At 45.3% G+C, this 22,487-nt stretch overlaps 1 protein-coding gene across 1 annotated transcript in view; it reads left to right on the forward strand.

Moving 5' to 3' along the window:
* Positions 1–6,714: 6,714 nt before the first annotated feature.
* Positions 6,715–22,487, forward strand: part of POLA2 (DNA polymerase alpha 2, accessory subunit) — a 36,954-nt gene continuing 21,181 nt past the window's right edge. Inside the window, exons 1-5 of the mRNA XM_055252675.2 lie at positions 6,715–7,249; positions 11,773–11,897; positions 12,671–12,762; positions 13,845–13,902; positions 21,332–21,438. Of these exons, the coding sequence (XP_055108650.1) occupies positions 7,171–7,249; positions 11,773–11,897; positions 12,671–12,762; positions 13,845–13,902; positions 21,332–21,438 (461 nt within the window). The 5' untranslated portion in view covers positions 6,715–7,170. The remainder of the gene's footprint in view (positions 7,250–11,772; positions 11,898–12,670; positions 12,763–13,844; positions 13,903–21,331; positions 21,439–22,487) is intronic.

Raw genomic sequence — 22,487 nt, forward strand, 5'->3', positions numbered from 1 at the left:
TATGTGTTTTTACCACAATTAAAACACAGATGACTAGGCGCGGTGGCTCACGCCTGTAATCCCAACACTTTAGGAGGCTGAGGTGGGTGAATCACCTGAGATCAGGGGTTCGAAACCAGCCTGGCCAACGTGGTGAAACCCCGTTTCTACTAAAAATACAAAATTAGCCAGGCGTGGTGGTGGGAGGCTGAGGCAGGAAACTTGCTTGAACCTCAGAGGCGGAGGTTGCAGTGAGCCAAGATCGCGCCACTGTACTCCAGCCTGGGCAACAAGAGCGAAACTCTGTCACAAACAAACAAACAAAAAACAAACCACATAAATAAAAGTGTAAAATAAATGAAATAAAAGTATAAAATAGGCTGGGCATGGTGGCTCACGCCTGTAATCCCAGCACTTTGAGGGGCTGAGGCAGGTGGATCCCTTGAGCCCAGGAGCTCAAGACCAGCCTGGGCAACATGGTGAAACCCCGTCTCTACAACAACGACAACAACAACAACGAAACACTGTAAAACCCCATCTCTACAAAACAAACAAACAAACCAAAACCAAAAATTAACCGGGGCATGGTGGTGTGTACCTGAAGTCCCAGCTACTCGGGAGGCTATGGTGGGAGGATCACGTAAGCCCAGGGAGGTCGAAGCTGCAGTGAGTCATGATCAAGCCACTGCACTCCAGCTTGGGCAACAGAACAAGACCCTGCCTGAAACAAAACAAAACAAAACCTAAAACTCCTCTTTGGCATCCTTGGTGTGTGTGTGTGTGTAACTATAAGCATAATATATATTATTAATTATATATGTTATATATTATATAAAATCTTATATATGTCACATACTATACATACTTCTGCTATCTGACTCAATTCTCTCAAAGCCACCCTTTATCCTTTTGCAGTTTCCAAACATATAAATTATCAGAGTTAAAATCATGTTCCATCTGATTTCCACTCTGTGCTCATTCCAGGTGGGCTACAATACATGTGACCATCCACCCTGTGTGTGCCAACAACAGTGTACAATTAGACCCTGGCATTAACCTCTTCTATCATTTCACACTAATGTGAGATCCATGAGGTCCCCATTTGCAATCAGAGTCCAGGAAACCAGCTACAGGAGCTGGTTGTAAATTTCATTCCATTTTTGCCTGAGTGTTCCCCACAGCAGTTTCTGTAAACCCACCCAGATGCAATATGAAGGAACTGGTCCACAGTTACTTTCTGTTATTTACCAGCTTTGTGACCTCCAGCGAATCACCTCTCTTTTATTGTTGACAATAAAAGACAGTGAATCACCTGTCTTTTATTGTTGAGTTGTAAGAATTCTTTATATGTTCTGGATACTAGACACTTCTCAAATATATGATTTGCAAATATTTTCTCCCATTCTGTGGATTGTCTTCTCACTTTCTTGATAGTAATCTTTGATGCACAAAACTTTTTAATACATTATCTTTTAAAAGACAGTAAGTGTTTATTATGATTAAAGTGACATATTTTCTTTCTTTCCTTTCCTTTTCTTTCTTTTTTTTTTTTTTGAGACAGAGTCTTGCTGTGTTGCCCAGGCCAGAGTGTAATGGGCAATCTCGGCTCACTGCAACCTCCACCTCCCAGGTTCAAGCAATTCTCCTGCCTCAGCCTCTCAAGTAGCTGGGATTACAGGCACCTGCCACCACGCCCGGCTAATTTTTTGTATTTTTAGTAGAGACGAGGTTTCACCATGTTGGCCAGGCTGGTCTTAAACTGCTGACCTCGTGATCCACCCGCCTCAGCCTCCCAAAGTGCAGATTATGCATTTTTAACGCAACCCAAACACCCATCACACCAAAGGAGGCCATGCTGAAGCCAGTAGCATCAGAAACAGGAAGAAGGCAAGGATGCCTACAGTGATTCAACAATGATTCCAAGGTTTGGTTCAATGCACCAAGACAGGAAAATAAAATGATTAGTATCAATATTTGAGAAGAAGGGAAAAATGTATTTTTGTTAGAAAATGTTATTATAATCTAGGAAATCTGAGACTCTCCTAAAACATTAATATTATTAAGAGAATTTGGTCAAAGTGACTGGTTGAAAGAAATATGTCCAAGGCTGGGAGTCGTGGCTCACACCTGTAATCTCAGCACTTTGAGAGGCTGAGGCAGGTGGATTGTTTGCGGCTAGCAGTTCCAGATCAGTCTGGGCAACATGGTGAAACCTCGAATCTACAAAAAATCCAAAAATTAGCTGGGCATAGTGGCGTACACCTATAGTTCCAGCTACCTGGGAGGCTGAGGTGGAAGGCTTGAGCCCAGGAGGTTGAGGTTGCAGTGACTTGTAATCATGCCACTGCACTCCAGCCTGGTCAACAGAGTGAGATCTTGTCTAAAAAAAAAAAAAAAAAAAAGTCCAATCCAAAAGCCAGTAACTTTCCTTTGAACTGCCAGTGACAAAATAGAAAACAATATGGGAGAAACATTACATTCATAAAAGCAACAGAAGATATTGTATCAATAAATCGAGCAAAAACAGGGTCTATATGGGAAAAACTATAAAATTGCATTGACAGACAAAGACAAAAAGCCTTAAAAAATGAAGAGATATACCAGGATCCTGTTTGGAATGCTTAAAGTATTCATTTCTCCTAAATATATAAAAATATTTAAGTCCTTCCTATCAGAATGGAGGGGGATAGGATATACTGTATAAAATGACTTTAAAAGTTTAAAATGGTTTCCTAAAAACTAGGCCAGGCACAGTGACTCACACCTGTAATCCCAGCACTTTGGGAGGCCAAGGCAAGAGGATTGCTTGAGCCCAGGAGTTCCAGACAAGCCTGGGCAACATAGCAAGACCTCGTCTCTATTAAAAAACAAAAATATTAGCCAGGTGTGGCTGGGCGTGGTGGTGTAATCCCAGCATTTTGGGAGGCCGAGACTCGTGGATCACCTGAGGTCAGGAGCTTGAGACCAGCCTGGCCAACATGGTGAAACCCCATCCCTACTAAAAATACAAAATTAGCTGGGTGTGGTGGTGGGCGCTTGCAGTCCCAGCTGCTCGGGAGGCTGAGGCATGAGAATCACTTGAATCTGTGAGGCGGAGGTTGCAGTGAGCCGAGATCGCTCCACCGCACTCCAGCCTGGGCAACAGAGTGAGACATTGACTCAAAAACAAAAACAAAAACAAATAGCCAGGTGTGGTGGTGCGTGCCTGTAGTCCCCGCTACTTAGGAGACTGAAGTAGGCGGATGGCTTGAAGCCAGGAGATTGAGGCTGCAGGGAGCTTGATCACACCACTGCATTCCAGCCTGGGCAACAAAGCAAGAGCCTGTCTCAAAAAAAAATAGTAAAACGCTTCAACAGTTTTGGGAAGTTACTATAAAGCTACTTGGGGCAAACTCCACTAAGTGCTTACCTAGTATTAACTCCTTTCTTAGTAACAAAATTTGTATATTGATGGGGTAGCAATGTGTTTCCTCAATAATATTACAATATAACTTATAAACCTATAAGGAGGCTTTCTCAGCCTCCTTTAAAGATATGGCTATGTGGCTGAAGTACAAGCAAAAGTGGTTGGGAAGGACTTCTAGAAAGACTCCTCTTCAAAAATGGATAGACAACAGTTTGCAAAAGTCATTTTTTTTGTTTCTTTTTTCCCTTTTCATTTCTCTTTTCACTCTCTTTTCTTGTTTATGTTTTTAAAATTTTATTTGCCCTTTCTTCTTCCTACTTTCTGCTACCTGGAATGAAATGTGAATCTGATGGCTGGAATTCCAGAAGCCATCTTGGACTATGAGGTGACCTTAAGGATGGAGATTAATTCGAGGACCGTGGAGCGGAAAGATGGAGGCCTGATGAACTGAACGTGAAGCCACCATTTTAGCCCTGGGCTACCTATCTCTGAAATTATTTTATCTGACAAGAGAAATAAACTTCTGTTTTGTCTCAGCTACTATTGTTTTAGGACTTGGCTATGTCACAGATCTAAAACCCACCTGATTTACTCCTGCAATCAAAATATTATATTGACACAGAAAAGACAACAAATAAATCAGTGGAATAAAATAGAAAATCCAGAAACAGTTTCAAGTGTTTATGGGGACGGATACATGAAAGATCACAATTCAAGTCAGTTGGAGAAGAATGTTTTATTTACTAACTGCCGACATGCTGGCTGTTTGTCAGGAATAAAACAAAGCTAAATCCTTCCTCACATCACAGATAAGATTAGTTCTGGCCGGGCGCGGTGGCTCACGCTTGTAATCCCAGCACTTTGGGAGGCCAAGGCGGGCGGATCACGAGGTCAGGAGATCGAGACCACGGTGAAACCCCGTCTCTACTAAAAATACAAAAAATTAGCCAGGCGTGGTGGCGGGCGCCTGTAGTCCCAGCTACTTGGAGAGGCTGAGGCAGGAGAATGGCATGAACCCGGGAGGCGGAGCTTGCAGTGAGCCGAGAGCGCGCCACTGCAGTCCGGAGTGGGTGAAAGAGCGAGACTCCGTCTCAAAAAAAAAAAACAAAAACAAACAAACAAACAAACAAACAAAAAGATTAGTTCTAGGTGGATTAGCAAACTAAAGGCAAAACGTAAGTAAAATTAATAAAACAAAAATTGGAAGAATATTTGCATAAGCTTAGGTCGAGGAGACCTTATTAAACAAAGCAGGAAACCTAAAACCCATACAGGAAAAGAATTGCACAGTGTTGTGTGGTAGAAAAAAAAAAACCCACAAAGTTAAAAGATAGGTTGGGAAAAATATGTATGTAACACATTTGATATCCACTGGTTATTGCTGATGGTGGGAAACTGCAAACATTTTCCATAAAGAGCCAGATACTAAATATTTGAGGCTTAAGGGTGTGAACCCTAAAAGAGGTTCATGATGGATCTGGAGTGGCTAACTAGGCCTAAATTCAAAATACAGCCAAGCAGCCATTGGCTGACTAGAGGTCACAGGTACTTCGGTTTTTGTTTGCTTTTTTTTTTTTTTAGGCGGAGTCTCGCTCTGTCGCCCAGGCTGTAGTGCAGTGGCACGATCTCGGCTCACTGCAACCTCTGCCTCCCGGGTTCACGCCGTTCTCCTGCCTCAGCCTCCCGAGTAGCTGGGACTACAGGCGCCCGCCACCACGCCGGGCTAATTTCTTTTTTTTTTTTTTAGTAGAGACGGGGTTTCGCCGTGTTAGCAAGGATGGTCTCGATCTCCTGACCTCGTGATCCTCCCGCCTCGGCCTCCCAAAGCGCTGGGATTACAGGCATGAGCCACCGCACCCGGCCTTTGTTTGCTTTTTGAGACACGATCTTGCTCTGTCGCCCAGGCTGGAGTGCAGTGAGGTGATCACGACTCACTTCAGCCTCGACCTCCCGAACTCAAGCGCTCCTCCAGCCTCAGCCCCCGGAGTGGCTGAGATCACAAGAACCCGCTACTACCTCTGGCTAATTTTTTGTAGAGAAGGGGTTTCGCCATGTTGCCCAGGCCGATCTTGAACTCCTGGGCTCAAGTTAAGGGCGGAAACCACCCCTCATACTGTATTACGCCCAATTTCTGCCTCCAAAGAAAGATAAAGTAAAACTAAAAGGCAGAAATGAAATCCACAAGCAGACAGCCCGGCGCCACACCCTAGGCTTGGTAAAGATGGACCCCTGACCTAATCGGTTATGTTATCTATAGATTACAGACATTGTGTAGAAAAGCACTGTGAAAATCCCTATCCTGTTTTGTTCTGATCTAATTACTGGTGCATGCAGCCCCCAGTCACGTACCCCCTGCTTGCTCAATTGATCACGACCCTCTCACGCACACCCCTTTAGAGTTGCGAGCCCTTAAAAGGGACATGAATTGCTCATTTGGGGAGCTCAGCTCGTGAGACAGGAGTCTTGCTGATGCCCCCGGCCGAATAACCCCTTCCTTCTTTAACTCGGTGTCTGAGGAGTTTTGTCTGCAGCTCGTCCTGCTACAAAGTCCTGCAACCACACCTGGCCTGGGATGGTCATTTTTAAGGCTCTTGATACATATTGCTAAATTGTTTTCTAGAAACGCTCTACCATCCCACCAGCATTGTATGAGGCCTATGGGTGAGATTTTTGGCTCAAAGAATTAGGATGTATTTCAAGGGGAGAACCCTCTTCTCATCTTACCCCTAAACTCTATCCTTGAGTGACCTACCTTCACTCCCAAGCCTCCAGTCACCCACTGGGAATCTCTACCTGGAAATCCCAGAGGTACTCAAACTTAACGTGTCCAAAACTAAATTATCTGTCACCTTCCCACCTCATATCCCTCCCCAAATGCCCCAGATTCAGAAAACATACCCAACACTGTGGCTGGCACCACGGTGATAATCACGATAACAACCATGGCAACCAGATTCCCTACTGAAACCATTCTTTCAGGATGAACCAAGGGCACAACAGGCAGAGATGACAAGGGGAATGGAGAAGGGGGTACAGTAAATTTTAGACAGTCGAAGGCACGCGCACGACAGCGCCTGCGCACCATGGAACAGGGCAAAACGGTGACAAACATGTGCCACTGAGCTTCACCGAGCAGCCGATGCCCAGAAAACAGGTACCCGCACACAGACTCAGTTTCCGTGTAGGCAACTCCCGGGCTTTCCGGGTCACAACCGGCTTTCTCGCCCCGTGAGAGAGAACTACGCAGCTGCTGACTGACGGGCCGCCAGGCGCGTGCGTAGAGACGCCCACACGCCCACTGATGCGCACGCGCTCTGGGCCGCGCGTGCGCGCGTCGGGTCCTGGAATGAGCCGGGCAAAGCAAGGGGAAGGATGGGGGGCGGGGGTTGGCGGCTCCAGGTTTCGCGCATGCGTGTACTGCACAAACCATTTGGCGGGTTTTCCTGGCCACTCTGTTCTGCCACCGTCACTGAGAAGCTCAGCGGTAGCTTTTAGAAAGCAGGACGTTCTCTCCACGAGAGCGTCCTCTCGAGATTTCTGCTCCCTCCATTCAGGGCGTTTGGGGGCCACCCCTTCATTTTTTTAAAAAAAGTATTTCTCTGTGACCGACGGCCGGGGCCTTCTGACGGTCTGAGGTCCTGCTTGGGCCAGTCACCTCCTGTCACGGTCCGCGGAGGGTGGAAGGATAAGAGGGCGAGGAGCTCATCGCTCGCCACGCCCGTGGATTTATTGGGCGCAGGTCGGAGCTGGGTGGGCCGGCTCCCCGACCCCTGGCTTGGGCGACCATGTCCGCATCCGCCCAGCAGCTGGCGGAGGAGCTGCAGATCTTCGGCCTAGACTGCGAGGAGGCTCTAATTGAGAAATGTGAGTCCCGCACCCCTCCCGCCCTGCAGCCGTGCTCCACGCTCTCGCCCGAGTTCCTCGGCGCCTAGAACCGAAAGGGGAGCGCTTCCAATTTCCTCTTCCCCTGGAGCGGAGTTCTCGGTGTCTGTGAGATGAAGAGTCAAACTGAGTTTTGAGATTTAGGATGTGAGGACTTTGAAATGCCCACCGGGTACCGCTTGGATGCCAAATCAAAAACAGGAATATGCAGCACGATTTTAAACCAACTCGAAGTTCCCGAAAGGCGGAATTGGGATGTGCTAGATCGAGACTAGGCACTGGTGGCACCTGAGTTTGGGAAATTGTTGAAGCCCCGGTAACAAAGCAAGAGATGTGGGGGTTTTGAAATGTAGCTTTTTATTCTTGGCTCCTCCCTTTCCAGCCTACACCTTAAACCTCTGCTGATCTATAAGTTCTTTTATCAGAGCTGTTGGTGGTCTGTGCAAATATGAATCCCTTGAGGTGGGTTCCTAAAATTGAATTTGAGCTGTGGAAGGAGATTTAGGGAGCTTTTTGGCTCCCTCTGTTTACAGATGGAGAAACAGACGAGGAAGGCTAATTGCCTGAGCTGTCTGTGAAGCCAGGTGTCCTGCCTTGGAGTCCCGTGCTACATCATACGGGTCCATCGTGTTGTAGAGCAGTGTAAGGAGTCATTTGAAGCAAAGCCTGGGAGATGTGGAAGTTGTAGAATCGGTATGAAGGTGCATCTGCCTTAACCACTCAACACTTTGAACTTCTTATATATAAAAAGATAATGAAACATGTTAATTTATGGTGAGAAATTCCTTTCAGAAACCAGAATACTTCAAGTATTCATGCCCAGTGCCTGCTCTCTCTTTCTCTTTTTTTTTTTTTTTTTTTTTTTGACAGAGTCTTGCTTTATCACCCAGGCTGGAGTGCAGTGGTGTGATCTCTGCTCACTGCAGCCTCCACCTCTCAGGTTCAAGCGATTCTTCTGCCTCAGCCTCCCAGGTAGCTGGGATTACAGGTGCCCGCCACCAGGCCCGACTAATTTTTTTTGTACTTTTAGTAGAGAAGGGGTTTCACCACGTTGGCCAGACTGCTCTCGAACTCCTGACCTCAAGTGATCCACCCACCTTGGCCTCCCAAAGTGCTGGGATTACAGGCATAAGCCAGTGTGCTCGGTCCTTCTCTTTTTAAAAGAAGACTAGCCGGGCGTGGTGGCTCACGCCTGTAATCCCAGCATTTTGGGAGGCCAAGGAAGGTGGATAACCTGAGGTCAAGAGTTTGAGACCAGCCTGACCAACATGGAGAAACCCTGTCTCTACTAAAAATACAAAATTAGTCGGGCGTGGTGGTGCATGCCTGTAATCCCAGCTACTCAGGAGGCTGAGGCGGGAGAATCGCTTGAACCTGAGAGGCAGAGGTTGTGGTGAGCCGAGATCACACCATTGCACTCTAGCCTGGGCAACAGAAGCGAGACTCCGTCTCAAAAAAAAAAAAAAAAGACTTAAGTGGAAAATCTGATCATAGTCAGAAATGTATGTAGTAAGCATGAAATCAGCATGAGAGAACTTAGTTATGTGAACCAGATTTGTAAAGGCTTCAGGCCAAGATGCCAGTTGCTTTCATCTCATGGCAATGGCTTTGGAATTGTGGACTTTGGATCATCAGTAACTTCAGTGGCACCTTAATGTTTCCTGACAGTCAACAGTATTTCCCTGTTTTTTTTTTTTTTTTGAAATGGAGTTTCTCTCTTGTTGCCCAGGCTGGAGTGCAATGCAATCTTGGCTCACTGCAACCTCCGCCTCCTGGGTTCAAGTGATTCTCCTGCCTCAGCCTCCCGAGTAGCTGGGATTACAGGCTCCTGCCACCACGTCCGGCTAATTTTTTGTATTTTTAGTAGAGACGGGGTTTCGCCATGTTGGGCAGGCTGGTCTCAAACTCCTGACCTCCAGTGATCCTCCCACCTCGGCCTCCCAAAGTGCTGGGATTATAGGTGTGAGCCACCACACCCGGTCTACTTTTTGTATTTTTAGTAGAGACAGGGTTTCACCATGTTGGCCAGGCTGGTCTTCAACTCCTGACCTCAGGTGATCCGCCCACCCTGGCCTCCCAAAGTGCTGAGATTACACTGCGCCGGGCCCCTGGTCTCTTCACTCTGAGTCTTCCAGATGACTGTTTTCCACCTTCTCCTCCTGTAACATCCTTCTGTCCCACCCTCACTCTCAGCTGACAAACTTCTATTTTTTGCTGAAAAAAATAGAAGCATTAGAAAACTTCGATCAGCTACCACCATTACGTCTCACTGACCCATATCTGTGGCATATACCTAGCCTTCTTTCCTATTATAATGAATAAGATCTCCATATTCCTAGCAAAATCCAAGCCCTCCACTTGAGTCCTAAACCCCATTCCTTCTGAGGCAATTAAGGACATCACTGGTAATTCTCCTGTCTTACATATTTTCTATTTTCCTTGCCACAAGATTTTTTTCCTACTAGTATAGAAATGTGCTTCCAATCTTGCCTTTAAAATACTCTGTTGACCCTACTTCCCACTCCAGTTCTCTCCTTCCCAGTTACAGCAGACCTCAAAAGGGTCGGCTGGGCACGGTGGCTCACGCCTGTAATCCCAGCACTTTGGGAGGCCGAGGAGGGCGGATCACAAGGTCAAGAGATGGAGACCATCCTGGCCAACATGGTGAAACCCCATCTCTACTAAAAATACACAAATTAGCTGGGTGTGGTGGCGCACGCCTGTAGTCCCAGCTACTTGGGAGACTGAGACAGGAGAATCTCTTGAATCAGGGAGGTGGAGATTGCAATGAGCCGAGATCGTGCCACTGCATTCCAGCCTGGCAACAGTGCAACTCTGTCTCCAAAAAAAAAAAAAAAAAGGTGGGGGGGCCTTGCCATCTTTAAATATTTCCTCTTAAATCCATTTCAGTAAGCTCTTTTGTTGCCACCACTTCACTGAAGCTGCTCTACTCAAGGTCACCAGTGACCTTCACCTTGCTAAAACCAGTGATGAATTTTCAGTCCTCATCTGGAATTAACACGGGCACTTGACACTGTCATTTTTTCTTTTTTTAAACACATTTTTCTTTTTTTTTTTTTTTTTTTGAGACGGAGTCTCTCTCTGTCGCCCAGGCTGGAGTGCAGTGGCGCGATCTCGGCTCACTGCAAGCTCCACCTCCCGGGTTCACGCCATTCTCCTGCCTCAGCCTCTCCGAGTAGCTGGGACTACAGGCGCCTGCCACTACGCCCGGCTAATTTTTTTGTATTTTTAGTAGAGACGGGGTTTCACCGTGGTCTCGATCTCCTGACCTCGTGATCCGCCCGCCTCGGCCTCCCAAAGTGCTGGGATTACAAGCGTGAGCCACCGCGCCCGGCCTTTAAACACATTTTTCTTTTAGCTTCTTAGACACTACTAATTTTTCTTTTTCTTTTTTTTTTTTTTTTCTGAGACAGGGTCTTGCTGTGTTGCCCAGGCTGGAGTATAATGGGCAAATCACAGCTCACTGCGGCCTCAACCTCCTCCTTGGCTCAAGCAATCCTTCCACCTCAGCCCCCGAGTAGCTGGAACTACAGGCACATGCCACCAAGCCCACCTAATTTTTGTATTTTTATAGAAACGGTTTAACCCTGTTGCCCAAGCTGGTCTCGAACTCCTGGGCTCAAATAGTCTGCCCACCTCCGCCTCACAAAGTGCTGGATTACAGGCGTGAGCCAGCTTACTCCTAATTTTTCTTCAGTTTTGCTTGTGTCACCGCTTCTCAGGCTTTGCGGATTCATCCTCAGAGGCCCTAAGGCGCCCCAAGACTCAAGCCTGGGATCCTTTCTCCCTTCTAGATACACTCACTCCCTTGGTGATCTCACCTGGGGTCTCATAGCTTTATATCCCATGTATTTACTGATGGTTCCCAAATTTATACCTCCGCCCACACCCCTTGCCTGAACTACAGGCTGGTTTGTTCAGCCTACTGTCTCCAGTTGGATGTCTAAATGGCACCTCAAACTCTGCATGTCTAAAACTAAGCTCCTGGTACCTCCTCTCTGTCCTCAGAGTGTTTCCTCCAGCTCTTTTCCCCATCTCAGTTAATAGGGATGCCACTCTTCCTGTTGCACAGCCTAAAAATATCAGCAACATCCTTGACTTCTTTCTTTCTCTCATACCTTACATTCAGTTAGCAGATCCCACTGGCTTCACTTCCAGTATGTAAAGTCCTATCCAGAGTCCAACCACTTCTTGCCATCTCCACTGCCACCACCTTGATCCAAGCCACCATCATCTCTCACCTGGGCTTTTCCATGATTCTTTAATTGTTCCCCCTGATTCTGCCCTTATCCCCTTCTGTCTCTCCCCAGTAGTGAGCTTTGTGAGGACAAGGATGCTTCTGTTTTCTCATTGCCCAAAACTGCCTGGCACTAATAGATTCTGAATAAACATTGATGGAGTAAACCAGGATTATTTTTGCTTTTCTAGGTGAAAGCTTTGAGAAATGAACTAAGTTTTTACTTGTCCAATTTTCCTTTCTACAGTGGTAGAGCTTTGTGTTCAGTATGGACAGAATGAGGAGGGAATGGTAGGCGAGCTTATAGCCTTCTGCACCAGCACACATAAAGTTGGCCTTACCTCAGAGATCCTGAACTCTTTTGAGCATGAGGTAAGAACAAAATGAAAGCAAACTAATAATGTGATTCTCCATTTCTGCTCTACAGGGGAGGCATTGTGATATGTTGAGAGGAGTGTGGGCTTTCGAGTCAGGCCTGGATTCCAGTCCCAGTGTGAGCTCGGACAAATTATGTCCCTGAGCCGCAGTTTCCTCTTCTGTCATTGGGTCTAATAATCTGTATTTTTTATGATTGTTATAAGAATTAAATGGGGCTGGGCGCCGTGGCTCACGCCTGTAATCCCAGGACTTTGGGAGGCTGAGGCAGGCAGATCACAAGGTCAGGAGTTCAAGACCAGCCTGGCCAACATAGTGAAACCCTGTCTCTACTAAAAATACAAAAATTAGTTGGGCATGGTGGTGGGCACCTGTAATCCCAGCTACTCGGAAGGCTGAGGAAGGAGAATCGCTTGAAATGAGGAGGTGGAGGTTGCAGTGAGCTGAGATCACGCCACTGCACTCCAGCCTGGGACAGAGCGAGACTCTGTCTCAAAAAAAAAAAGAAAAATGAGAGTGGACATAAAGCACTTAAAACTATGCCCAGCAGGTGATAAATCTTCACCAAATAATTGGTATTATTAGGATTGTTATGTGTTATAGACAGTCATGGGATGTCTTTGTTTTTAGTCTGTATGTATCTTAATTCTTTGAGGAATGTTAGATCTTTGATTCTATTTTGAATACCTTTTATTATCTCAAGGCTTTGGAGAACACCTCTGCTATTACCTGACTATGAAGTACTGTATTCTCTGTCTTTTCTTTTTCAGTTTCTGAGCAAAAGATTATCGAAAGCCAGGCACAGTGCCTGCAAGGACAGTGGCCATGCGGGAGCTAGAGACATTGTTTCCATTCAAGAGCTGTATCCTTTTCTGCTGAAGGTCTTTGCACCAAGCTACATGTTGTATTTTATAATTTATCTGTAGTTGCATGTGTAATTTAAAAACAAATAATAATAAGGCTGGGGACGGTGGCTCAGGCCTGTAATTCCCAAGCCTAGGAATTTGTGACCAACCTGGGCAACATGGTGAAACCCCATCTCTACTAAAAGTACAAATTTTTTTTTTTTGAGTTGGAGTTTCACTCTTTTTGCCCAGGCTGAAGTGCAATGGTGCAATCTCGGTTCACTGCAACCTCTGCCTCCCAATCTCAAGTGATTCTCCTGCCTCAGCCTCCTGAGTAGCTGGGATTACAGGTGCGTACCACCACACCTGGAAAATTTTGTATTTTTTTGGTAGAGACAGGGTTTCACCATGTTGGCCAGCTGGTCTTGAACTCCTTACCTCAGGTGATCCGCCTGCCTAGGCCTCCCAAAGTCCTGGGATTACAGGCGTGAGTCACCGCACCTGGCCAAAGTACAAATTAAAAATAATAATAATAAGCTGGGCGTGGTGATGTGCGCCTGTAAATCCAGCTAGTTGGTAGGCTGAGGTGGGAAAATCTCTTGAACCCGGGAGGCGGAAGTTGCAGTAAGCTGAGATCAGGCCACTGCACTCCAGCCTGGATGACAGAGGAAAGCCCATCTCAATAATAATAATAATTGTAAAAATTACCTAATATTGAGATTTCTTCTAGCAATCAGCCCTTGGCTTATATGAAAGTTTATTTTATATATATATATATATATTTGAGATGGAGTCTCGCGCTGTCGCCCATGTTGGAGTGCAGTGGTGCGATCTCGGCTCACTGCAAGCTCCGTCTCCTGGGTTCATGCCATTCTCCTGCCTCAGCCTCCCGAGTAGCTGGGACTACAGGCGCTCGCACCATGCCCGGCTAATTTTTTGTATTTTTTTTTTAGTAGAGACGGGGTTTCGCCATGTTAGCCAGGATGGTCTCTGTCTCCTGACCTGGTGATCCGCCCATCTTGGCCTCCCAAAGTGCTGGGATTACAGGCATGAGCTACCGTGCCCGGCCATTATTGTTTTTCTTAACCAGTGTTCTTAGACTTGAAGTGGAAGAAGAAGAGGAAATCCTCTTGAACTCTTACACCACACCCTCAAAGGTAAGTGAACAGTGTTTGGACATTGCATTTTACAAGTAACATTTTAAAATAGGTTATCACAACATTTGAAGATCTAAGGGAAAAAAATCAACCACTCTTAGGCATTTCCTACTATATTTCCACTTACACGTCTTCCTTTCTGATATGTCTAAATGTTTTACATAATGGCAGTCCTTATAAACATACAGTTATCCTGCTTTTCTCAGCACAACATAAAACATTTCTATACATATAATTTCTCCATAATTGCCCTTTTTGAATAGTTGCATAGTTTTATACTATAATTGAATAATTCAGTTCTGTGTTGGATCCCAGTGTGAAAGGTCAAGTAGGATAGTGGAAAAGCATTGCCTTCAAAGTCTGAGTCAGAAGACCTAGGTGACCTGGAGTGAGTTGTTTTATCTCTTTGAGCCAGTTTCCTTATCCATAATATCAGGATTCATTCATTCAGTTATCCAGCAACAACTATGTGGCCGGGCGCGGTGGCTCACACCTGTAATCCCAGCACTTTGGGAGGCTGAGGCAGGCAGATCACAGGTCAGGAGATTGAGACCATCCTGGTTAACATGGTGAAACCCTGTCTCTACCATAAATACAAAAAAAAAAAAAAAAAAAAAAATCAGCCGGGCGTGGTGGCGGGCGCCTGTAGTCCTAGCTACTCGAGAGGCTGAGGCAGGAGAATGGCAGGAACCCGGGAGGCGGAGCTTGCAGTGAGCCGAGATCGTGCTACTGCACTCCAGCCTGGGCGACAGAGCGAGACTCCGTCTCAAAAAAAAAAAAAAAATCAACAACAACTATGTACTGCACGAGACACTGGCTAAACAATGGTGAATGAAACAGACATGGATGGGCTCTGCCCTCAAGAAGCTGACAGCCAGTGCACAATATCCCCCATCCTGGAGGGCTTGAAGAGGAAATAAATAGTTAAAGGATCAGGCCCTATGCAATGTATTCAGTAATAGTAACTATTCTTTATACTAACTAAATAAGTTTGTAGAATTCATAAACATGGAGTGAGCCTTAATTATTCAAAGTGAATTACATCATAAGAAAGATGTAATTTACATTGCCCTACTCAATGTATTCAGTAATAGTAATTATTATTATTTTTTTTTTTTGAGATGGAGTTTTCCTCTTGTCGCCCAGGCTGGAGTGCAATGGCACGATCTCAGGTCACTGCAACCTCCGCCTCCCGGGTTCAAGCAATTCTCCTGCCTCAGCCTCCCGAGTAGCTGGGATTACAGGTGTGCGCCACTATGGCCAGCTAATTTTTGTATTTTTAGTAGAGACTGGATTTCACCATGTCAGCCAGGCTGGTCTTGAACTCCTCACCTCAGCTGATCCACCTGCCTTGGCCTCCAAAGTGCTGGGATTACAGGTGTGAGCCACCATGCACAGCCCAGTAATTATTCTTTATACTAACTAAATAAATTTGTAGAAATTCATAAACATGGAGGGAGACTTAATTATTCAAAATAAATTACATCATAAGAAAGAAGGTAAGGGCTGGGTGCAGTGGCTCATGCCTGTAATCCCAGCACTCTGGGAGACCAAGGTAGGAGGATCAGTGACCAGAGATCATGCCACTGCTCTACAGCCGGGGTGACAAAGTGAAACCCTGTCTCAAGAAGAAAGAAGGTAAATAGTTTAGATATGCCTGTGGAGAGCAAGAGGGCCAAAAATGTGCCCCATGAAGTTGCAAACACAAAACCAGGTGCATATAATATTAAAATAATTAGGTGTTTGTTAGAGTTTCTTAAGATTGGAGAGACTATAACTCATTTGATTTTCCCCCTTAAGTGGTTTTCTGAGTCCATATCCCAGTGAAGGACACCACTGTTCTTCCATTGGCTCAGGCCAAGAACCTTGGAGACCTCCTTAAATCCTTTTTCTCTCACACCCCACATCCAACTTAGCTACCAGTCCTGTCATCCCTCTCCAGGGTCTGGCCACCTCTCACCATTTCTACTGCCACCACCAGGTCCACGGCATCATTGTCTCCTGAATGATTGGGACAGCCTCCTAACTAGTCCCATGGCTTCTTTCTGCCGTGTCCACCTCTAACCAACTCTCCACCCAGCAGCCAGAGTGCTCCTTTCCAGCGAAAGGTCAGGTTTTCTTGCTCACATCTCTCCCACTGGCTTTTCATCTTTCCTCCTAATACGCAAAGTTTGAACCAGCATGTGTGAGGTTCTGTAGGAGCTGGCCCCCTTCTCCTTCTGTCCTCTTTCCCTGCTCCCCTTTGCTCTCTGCTTCTGCCATGCCAAATATGGGTTCATTTCCTGTCTCCTTGTCAGAGGGAACAAGCCTGCCTAAAAGAACAAAGCCCTTCGCCTGTTTTATTTTCTTGCTTTATTTTTCTCCTTATTATTCTCTTGCTTTATTACCACCAAACATGTTATATACTTACTTTTTTGTTTTAGTCGGCCTTCCCTCCATTAGATGGAAGCTCCTTGAGAATAGAGACTTTGTTTTTACTTGCTGCTCTTTTCCCAGCACCCTGGCACGTTAATAGTTGTTGAAAGACCTCTGAATAAGGGAGTGTGGTTGGCTCTCTCAATTGCAGTACCAATGGGACCACCACGGTTTTATCTAGTTGACAGCTTCACAGATTCAAAATTTTATCTAATTTGTCTGTGTATCCAGAATTGATCATATTCTGGAGTCTGACTCATGGTAACCCAGCTGTCAGTTGACTGATGCGTAAGCCAGATGCAAATTTGTTTACTTTACTATTGAAGTAGATACCCTTCCAATGACTGAAATCCCATATTTAGGATACCCCATTCCTGCTATGGAAATACTTAGGACACTAAATTGTGAATCAAAGTTTGTGACTGTGAGGCTGAGTGCAGTGGCTCACACCTGTAATCCCAGCACTTTGGGAGGCTGAGGCAGGTGGATCACTTGAGGTCAGGAGTTCGAGACCAGCGAAACTCCATCTCTATTCAAAATAAAAAATTAGCTGGGCATGGTGGTGGTGCCTGTAATCCCAGCTACTCAGGAGGCTGAGGCAGGAGAATCGCTTGAACCTGGGAGGCGGAGGTTGCAGTGAACCAAAATCACACCACTGCACTCCAGGCTGGGCAACAGAGCGAGACTCCGTCTCAAAAAAAAAAAGTTCGTGACTGTGAATTCCACGCTAAATGAGTTGGAGTGAAATGTTGAGCAAACAATATGTCTGGGCTAGAGATACCTAAAATGCTTAGAACAGTACTCATCATGTGGAAATTGTTCAGTCACTATTAGGCCATGCATCAATGGCAGCATGATAAAATAGTCAAAGTGTGGCCAGGCATGGTGGCTCACACCTGTAATCCCAGCACTTTGGGAGGCCAAGGTGGGCGGATCACCTGAGGTCAGTAGTTCAAGACCAGTCTGGCCACCATGGTGAAACCTCATCTCTACAAAAGTACAAAAATTAGCTGGGCGTGATGGCGGGTGCCTGTAATCCCAGCTACTTGAGAGGCTGAGATGGAAGAATCACTTGAACCCAGGAGGTGGAGGTTGCAGTGAGCAGAGATCATGCCATTGAACTCCAGCCTGGGTGAGAAAGTGAGACTCCATCTAAAAAAAAAAAAAGTGTGAATGTTGACCTTTCCATACAAACGGTGCGAGGCTGAGGTTGCCTGACCCTTGTCAGGTCTTGGGAACAGGTGTCCCTCTGCTATAGGGGTAAATATGATATGTCAGTGATTTTAGCTTATCACTATTAAATATTTCAGCTGTACAATTGACAGCCGTTCTTTTGCTTCCGTGTTCACCATAAATCTGCCGATGATTTGGCTGCCATGATGCTAACAGGGAGAGAATGTGTTAGCCTGAGGACTTGACGTTCCCATACCCTTGGCAATTATATTTCTAGTAAATTAATAAACTGGCATCCTTGGTTATAATTTGATTTTCTCTGTGGGTGTGAGAATGTGCTTACCCTAGGATATGAAAATATGGTACCATTGGTGACTACATTTCTGATTAAAAATGATAAAACCGGCCACTGCGGTGGCTCACGCCTATAATCCCAGCACTTTGGGAGGCCGAGACGGGTGGATCACCTGAGGTCAGGAGTTTAAGACCAGCCTGGCCAACATGACGAAACTCTGTCTCTACTAAAAATACAAAAATATCTGGGCGTGGCGGTGGGCGCCTGTAATCCCAGCTACTTGGGAGGCTGAGGCAGGAGAATTGCTTGAACGGAGGCGGAGGTTGCAGTGAGCCAAGATCGCACCACTGCACTCCAGCCTGGGCAATCAGAGCAAAACTCCATGTCAAAAAAAAAAAAAAAGAAAGAAAAGATGAAACTAGCCAGGCACAGTGACATATGCCTGTAATCCTAGCACTTTGGGAGGCCAAGGTGGACAGATCACCTGAGATCAGGAGTTAAGAGACCAGCCTGGCCAAAATGGCGAAACCCCATCTCTACTAAAAATACAAAAATTATCCTGGCACGGTGGCGCATGCCTGTAATCCCAGCTACTCGGGAGGCTGAGGCAGGAGAATTGCCTGAACCCAGAAGGCGGAGGTTGCAGTGAGCTGAGATCATGCCACTGCACACTCCACCCTGGGCAACCCTCCGTCTTAAAAAAAAAAAAAAAAAAAAAAAAAAAAAAACCATGATGAAGCTGGCATTAAGAGTTAATAATGAATCTTATGAGCTTGGTTAAAGGGACTGGAGTTGGTGAACACTATTGGATTTCAGCCCTGAGGCTGAGGACTAGAACACCAGACTGCCTTGTTTACCGAAGTGCTGTCACCTTGCCACGTCCTGCAAGACAGACTGTCATTCTCTCAAAATATCCCTGCCCCACAACACTGGCCCTAGAGTGTTGTAGCCCACTGTATATTAGGAGACTCTTTTGGAGGGACAGTTTGAGAAAATGTATTAAAATTATAAAATCTCTTTTTTTTTAATTATACAAAAATAAAGACAGGGTGTCACCATGTTGCTCAGGCTGGTCTTGAACTCCTGAGCTCAAGTGATCCTCCTGCCTCGGCCTCCCAAAATGCTAGGATTACAGGCATGAGCCACCATCCCTGGCCAAATTCGTAAAATATTTTTCTATCCTTTGACCCAGTAATTCTCCCTAGGGGAAAAAAAAACCTCTTCTGAAGAAATAATTCAAAATTTTTTTTTTTTTTTTTTTTTTTTTGAGACGGAGTCTTTCTCTGTCCCCCAGGCTGGAGTGCGGTGGCGCGATCTCGGCTCACCGCAACCTCCACCTCCTGGGTTCACGGCATTCTCCTGCCTCAGCCTCCCGAGTAGCTGGGACCACAGGCGCCCGCCAACACGCCCGGCTGATTTTTTTGTATTTTTTAGTAGAGACAGGGTTTCACCATGTTAGCCAGGATGGTCTCGATCTCCTGACCTCGTGATCCACCCGCCTCGGCCTCCCAAAGTGCTGGGATTACAGGCTTGAGCCACCGCGCCCGGCCTAAATAATTCAAATTATAGGAAAAGCTATATGCATAAAGATACACATTTTAGCATTTTTTTAATTTAAAATCTTAATTTGCCAAATCACTTTTCACCTGAGAATCAGCATTACTTGTAATCACTGAAAATTACAAGCAACCCATAATCCAGCAATAGAGAAGTAATTATGTAAATCATTGTAGTCAGTTTAATTAAATAACACAGCTACTAAAAAGGATAAAACCTGTAATCCCAGCACTTTGGGAGGCCGAGGCAAGGTGGATCACCTGAGATCAGGAGTTCGAGACCAGCCTGACCAACATGGCAAAACTCTCATCTCTACTAGAATTACAAAATTAGCTGGGCATGGTGGTGCGTGCCTGTAGTCCCAGCTACTCGAGAGGCTGAGGCTGGAGAATCACTTGAACACGAGAGGTGGAGTTGCAGTGAGCCAAGATCGCGCATTGCACTCCAGCCTGGGCAACAAGAGCGAAGTGAAACTCCGTCTCAGAAAAAAAAAAAAAGAGGGAAAAAGATTGGGCCAGGTGCAGCAGCTCATGTGTGTAATTCCAGTATTTTGGGAGGCCGAGGCAGGTGGATCACTTGAGGTCAGGAGTTCGAGACCAGCCTGGCCAACATGACAAAACCCTATCTCTACTAAAGATACAAAAATTAGCCAGATGTGGTGGCGGGCAGCCTTGAGAGGCTGAGGCAGCAGAATCGCTTGAACCCAGGAAGCAGAGGTTGTAGTGAGCCAAGATCTTGCCACTGTGCCCCAGCCTGGGTGACAGAGTGACTCCATCTCAAAAAAAAAAAAAAGATAAAAAATGTAACAGTGTGGGAAAATGTTGATAATTAATATAGAGTGAAAAATTCAGCACATAAAATACTTAGGTTTATATTTAAACTAAGATTATGACTATAATTTGTATATTCTGTGTATTTGTAATCTTAATATACAAATTATAAGGCACCACGCCTGGCTTTTTTTTTTTCCCTCCTCAGGCGTGAGGTCTCACCATTGCCCAGGCTGGTCTTGAACTCCTGGGCTCAGGTGATCCTCCCACCTTGACCTCCCAGAGTGCTGGGATTACAGGCATGAGCCACCACCCCTGGCCTAGAAAAATATTAAAATACTATTAAGGAATATTCAAAACTGGTTATTATATCAGGGTGGTAGAATAAGGGATTTTTTTTTAAATCTATCTCCATTACAGCTGGTTTTGATGGTTTTGAATCTGTTCTCTGGCATTCTGTCCTGCAGTTGCCACCAGTTAACCACTCGGCAGTATAACTTCTTAAACTTGCAGCCAGGAGGAGCCCTAGGGCAGGGAAAGCTGCAGACTAGGGGGCTTCCTGGCTGCTATCCAGACAAGGATTTTGTTTTCTCTATTATAGTCGATTATTCTAGACTTTAGGGAGCAATAGGTCTCTGGACTGTAGGTTTCAGCCTCTATTCTGGGCTTATCTTTGGATTCTTGTTGATGAGTCAAAAAAAAAGAAAAAAAAAAGGAGTGACCATCTATTAGATGTTTGCTAACTCTTCAAGTATGAGCTCAACCTTGTTATCTGCCTGGAGTCATTTCCTTTGAAAATGTGTGGTAGACTTTGCCGAAATAAGTAGTAATGTCCCATTCCTTCTCAGGAAAATGTGTACACGTAGATCAAAACTATGCATTGTAAAACTAATATCTGTTTGAAAACAGAGAGGTGGGGACAGAAAGTAAACATATGAAGGATTTGACAGGACAGATTACCAGCCTGGTGGTCATTTTTGGAAAATATTTGCTTTCTTGTAATTGCCTTCAAAATAGGGACAGTGTCCTGAATGTTGGTTACAGTTGTTGAAGATTTCTTTTTGAGATTATGCTTGGATGATGGGGCCTTAAGAAGAGAACCCACCCAGTCCTATTTTGTGCCTTCGTTTGGACATGCTCTCCCTTTTCTTCCAAGGAACTATACACTTAATTAGTATTGGGTTGGACTGAGATTTTGTTTTCCTTTTTTTTTCCCTAGGGTTCTCAGAAGCGAGCTATCTCTACCCCAGAAACCCCCCTAACAAAAAGGAGTGTGTCAACTCGTAGCCCCCATCAGCTCCTCTCACCGTCAAGTTTCTCTCCAAGGTATGGATCATAATTCATTCAAGTGCCATAAAGCTGGCCTCCCCTCCCCTTTCTCTGGCTATCTGAGGAAGGCTAACAGCAGAGTTATTTATTAACTATAGGTGGGTATGTACATCAGTTATTTATTAACTATAGGTGGGCATGTACATCTGCAGTGAATTTGCTTGAAAGCCTATTGCTCTCTGCCTTCCTTGCTTTCCTTTTCTTTGTGGAAAATTACTGTTTCTTACGGTAATTAAGGAAACTCACTTTCCACCCACTTTTCTAGGGCTCATTTCCTAGATCAGGAGCTGATATCTTCTATTGAAAACAACCTGTCTATTCAGAAGTCTAAGAGTCTTAACAGGTCTTGTCAGTAGAGGCAAGTAGGTTTCCACCTGCTTCTGTTTGTGTTTTCCTGGGTTTCTTTTTCTTTCTTTTCATCTAAAGTTTTTTGTTTGTTTTTTTTAAAGAAAAGCACATATCTTTGTTCATAATGTTTCATAACCTGTTTATTGTTTCAAATTCAGGTTACAACTAGTTTCTGAGAGTTTTCTTGTCACTGTGAATCTGCACTGACTTAATTGGTATTTTGTCCCTCTGCCACCATTGCACATGAATCCACAAAGATCATATGTAATTTTTTGAAATCCGTAAATGACATGTCTCATATTAGAAAATTCCACAGGCAAGTGCTCTGCTGAGTAGATGGGTTTTTAGGAGTTTCCACATCAAGATGAGGCTCAGGAGCAGTAGTATTAACCCTTTAGGGAAACACCAACTGTCAGGAGTCATTACCTCTACTTTGGATCACTTGTAGATGAACCAGAGCTTAAGATTTTTCAACTTTATCACTTTTTTTTTTTTTTTTTTGAGGCGGAGTCTCACTCTGTCACCCAGGCTGGAGTGCAGTGGCACCATCTTGGCTTACTGAAGCCTCTGCCTCCCGGTTCAAGCGATTGTCCTGCCTCAGCTTCCCGAGTAGCTGGGTCTACAGGTGCTCGCCACCACGCCCGGCTAATTTTTGTATTTTTAGTAGAGACGAGGTTTTGCCTCTTGGCCAGGCTGAT

The sequence above is a fragment of the Symphalangus syndactylus genome, chromosome 1 (genome assembly GCF_028878055.3).
Source record: "Symphalangus syndactylus isolate Jambi chromosome 1, NHGRI_mSymSyn1-v2.1_pri, whole genome shotgun sequence".
Lineage (NCBI taxonomy): Eukaryota > Metazoa > Chordata > Mammalia > Primates > Hylobatidae > Symphalangus > Symphalangus syndactylus.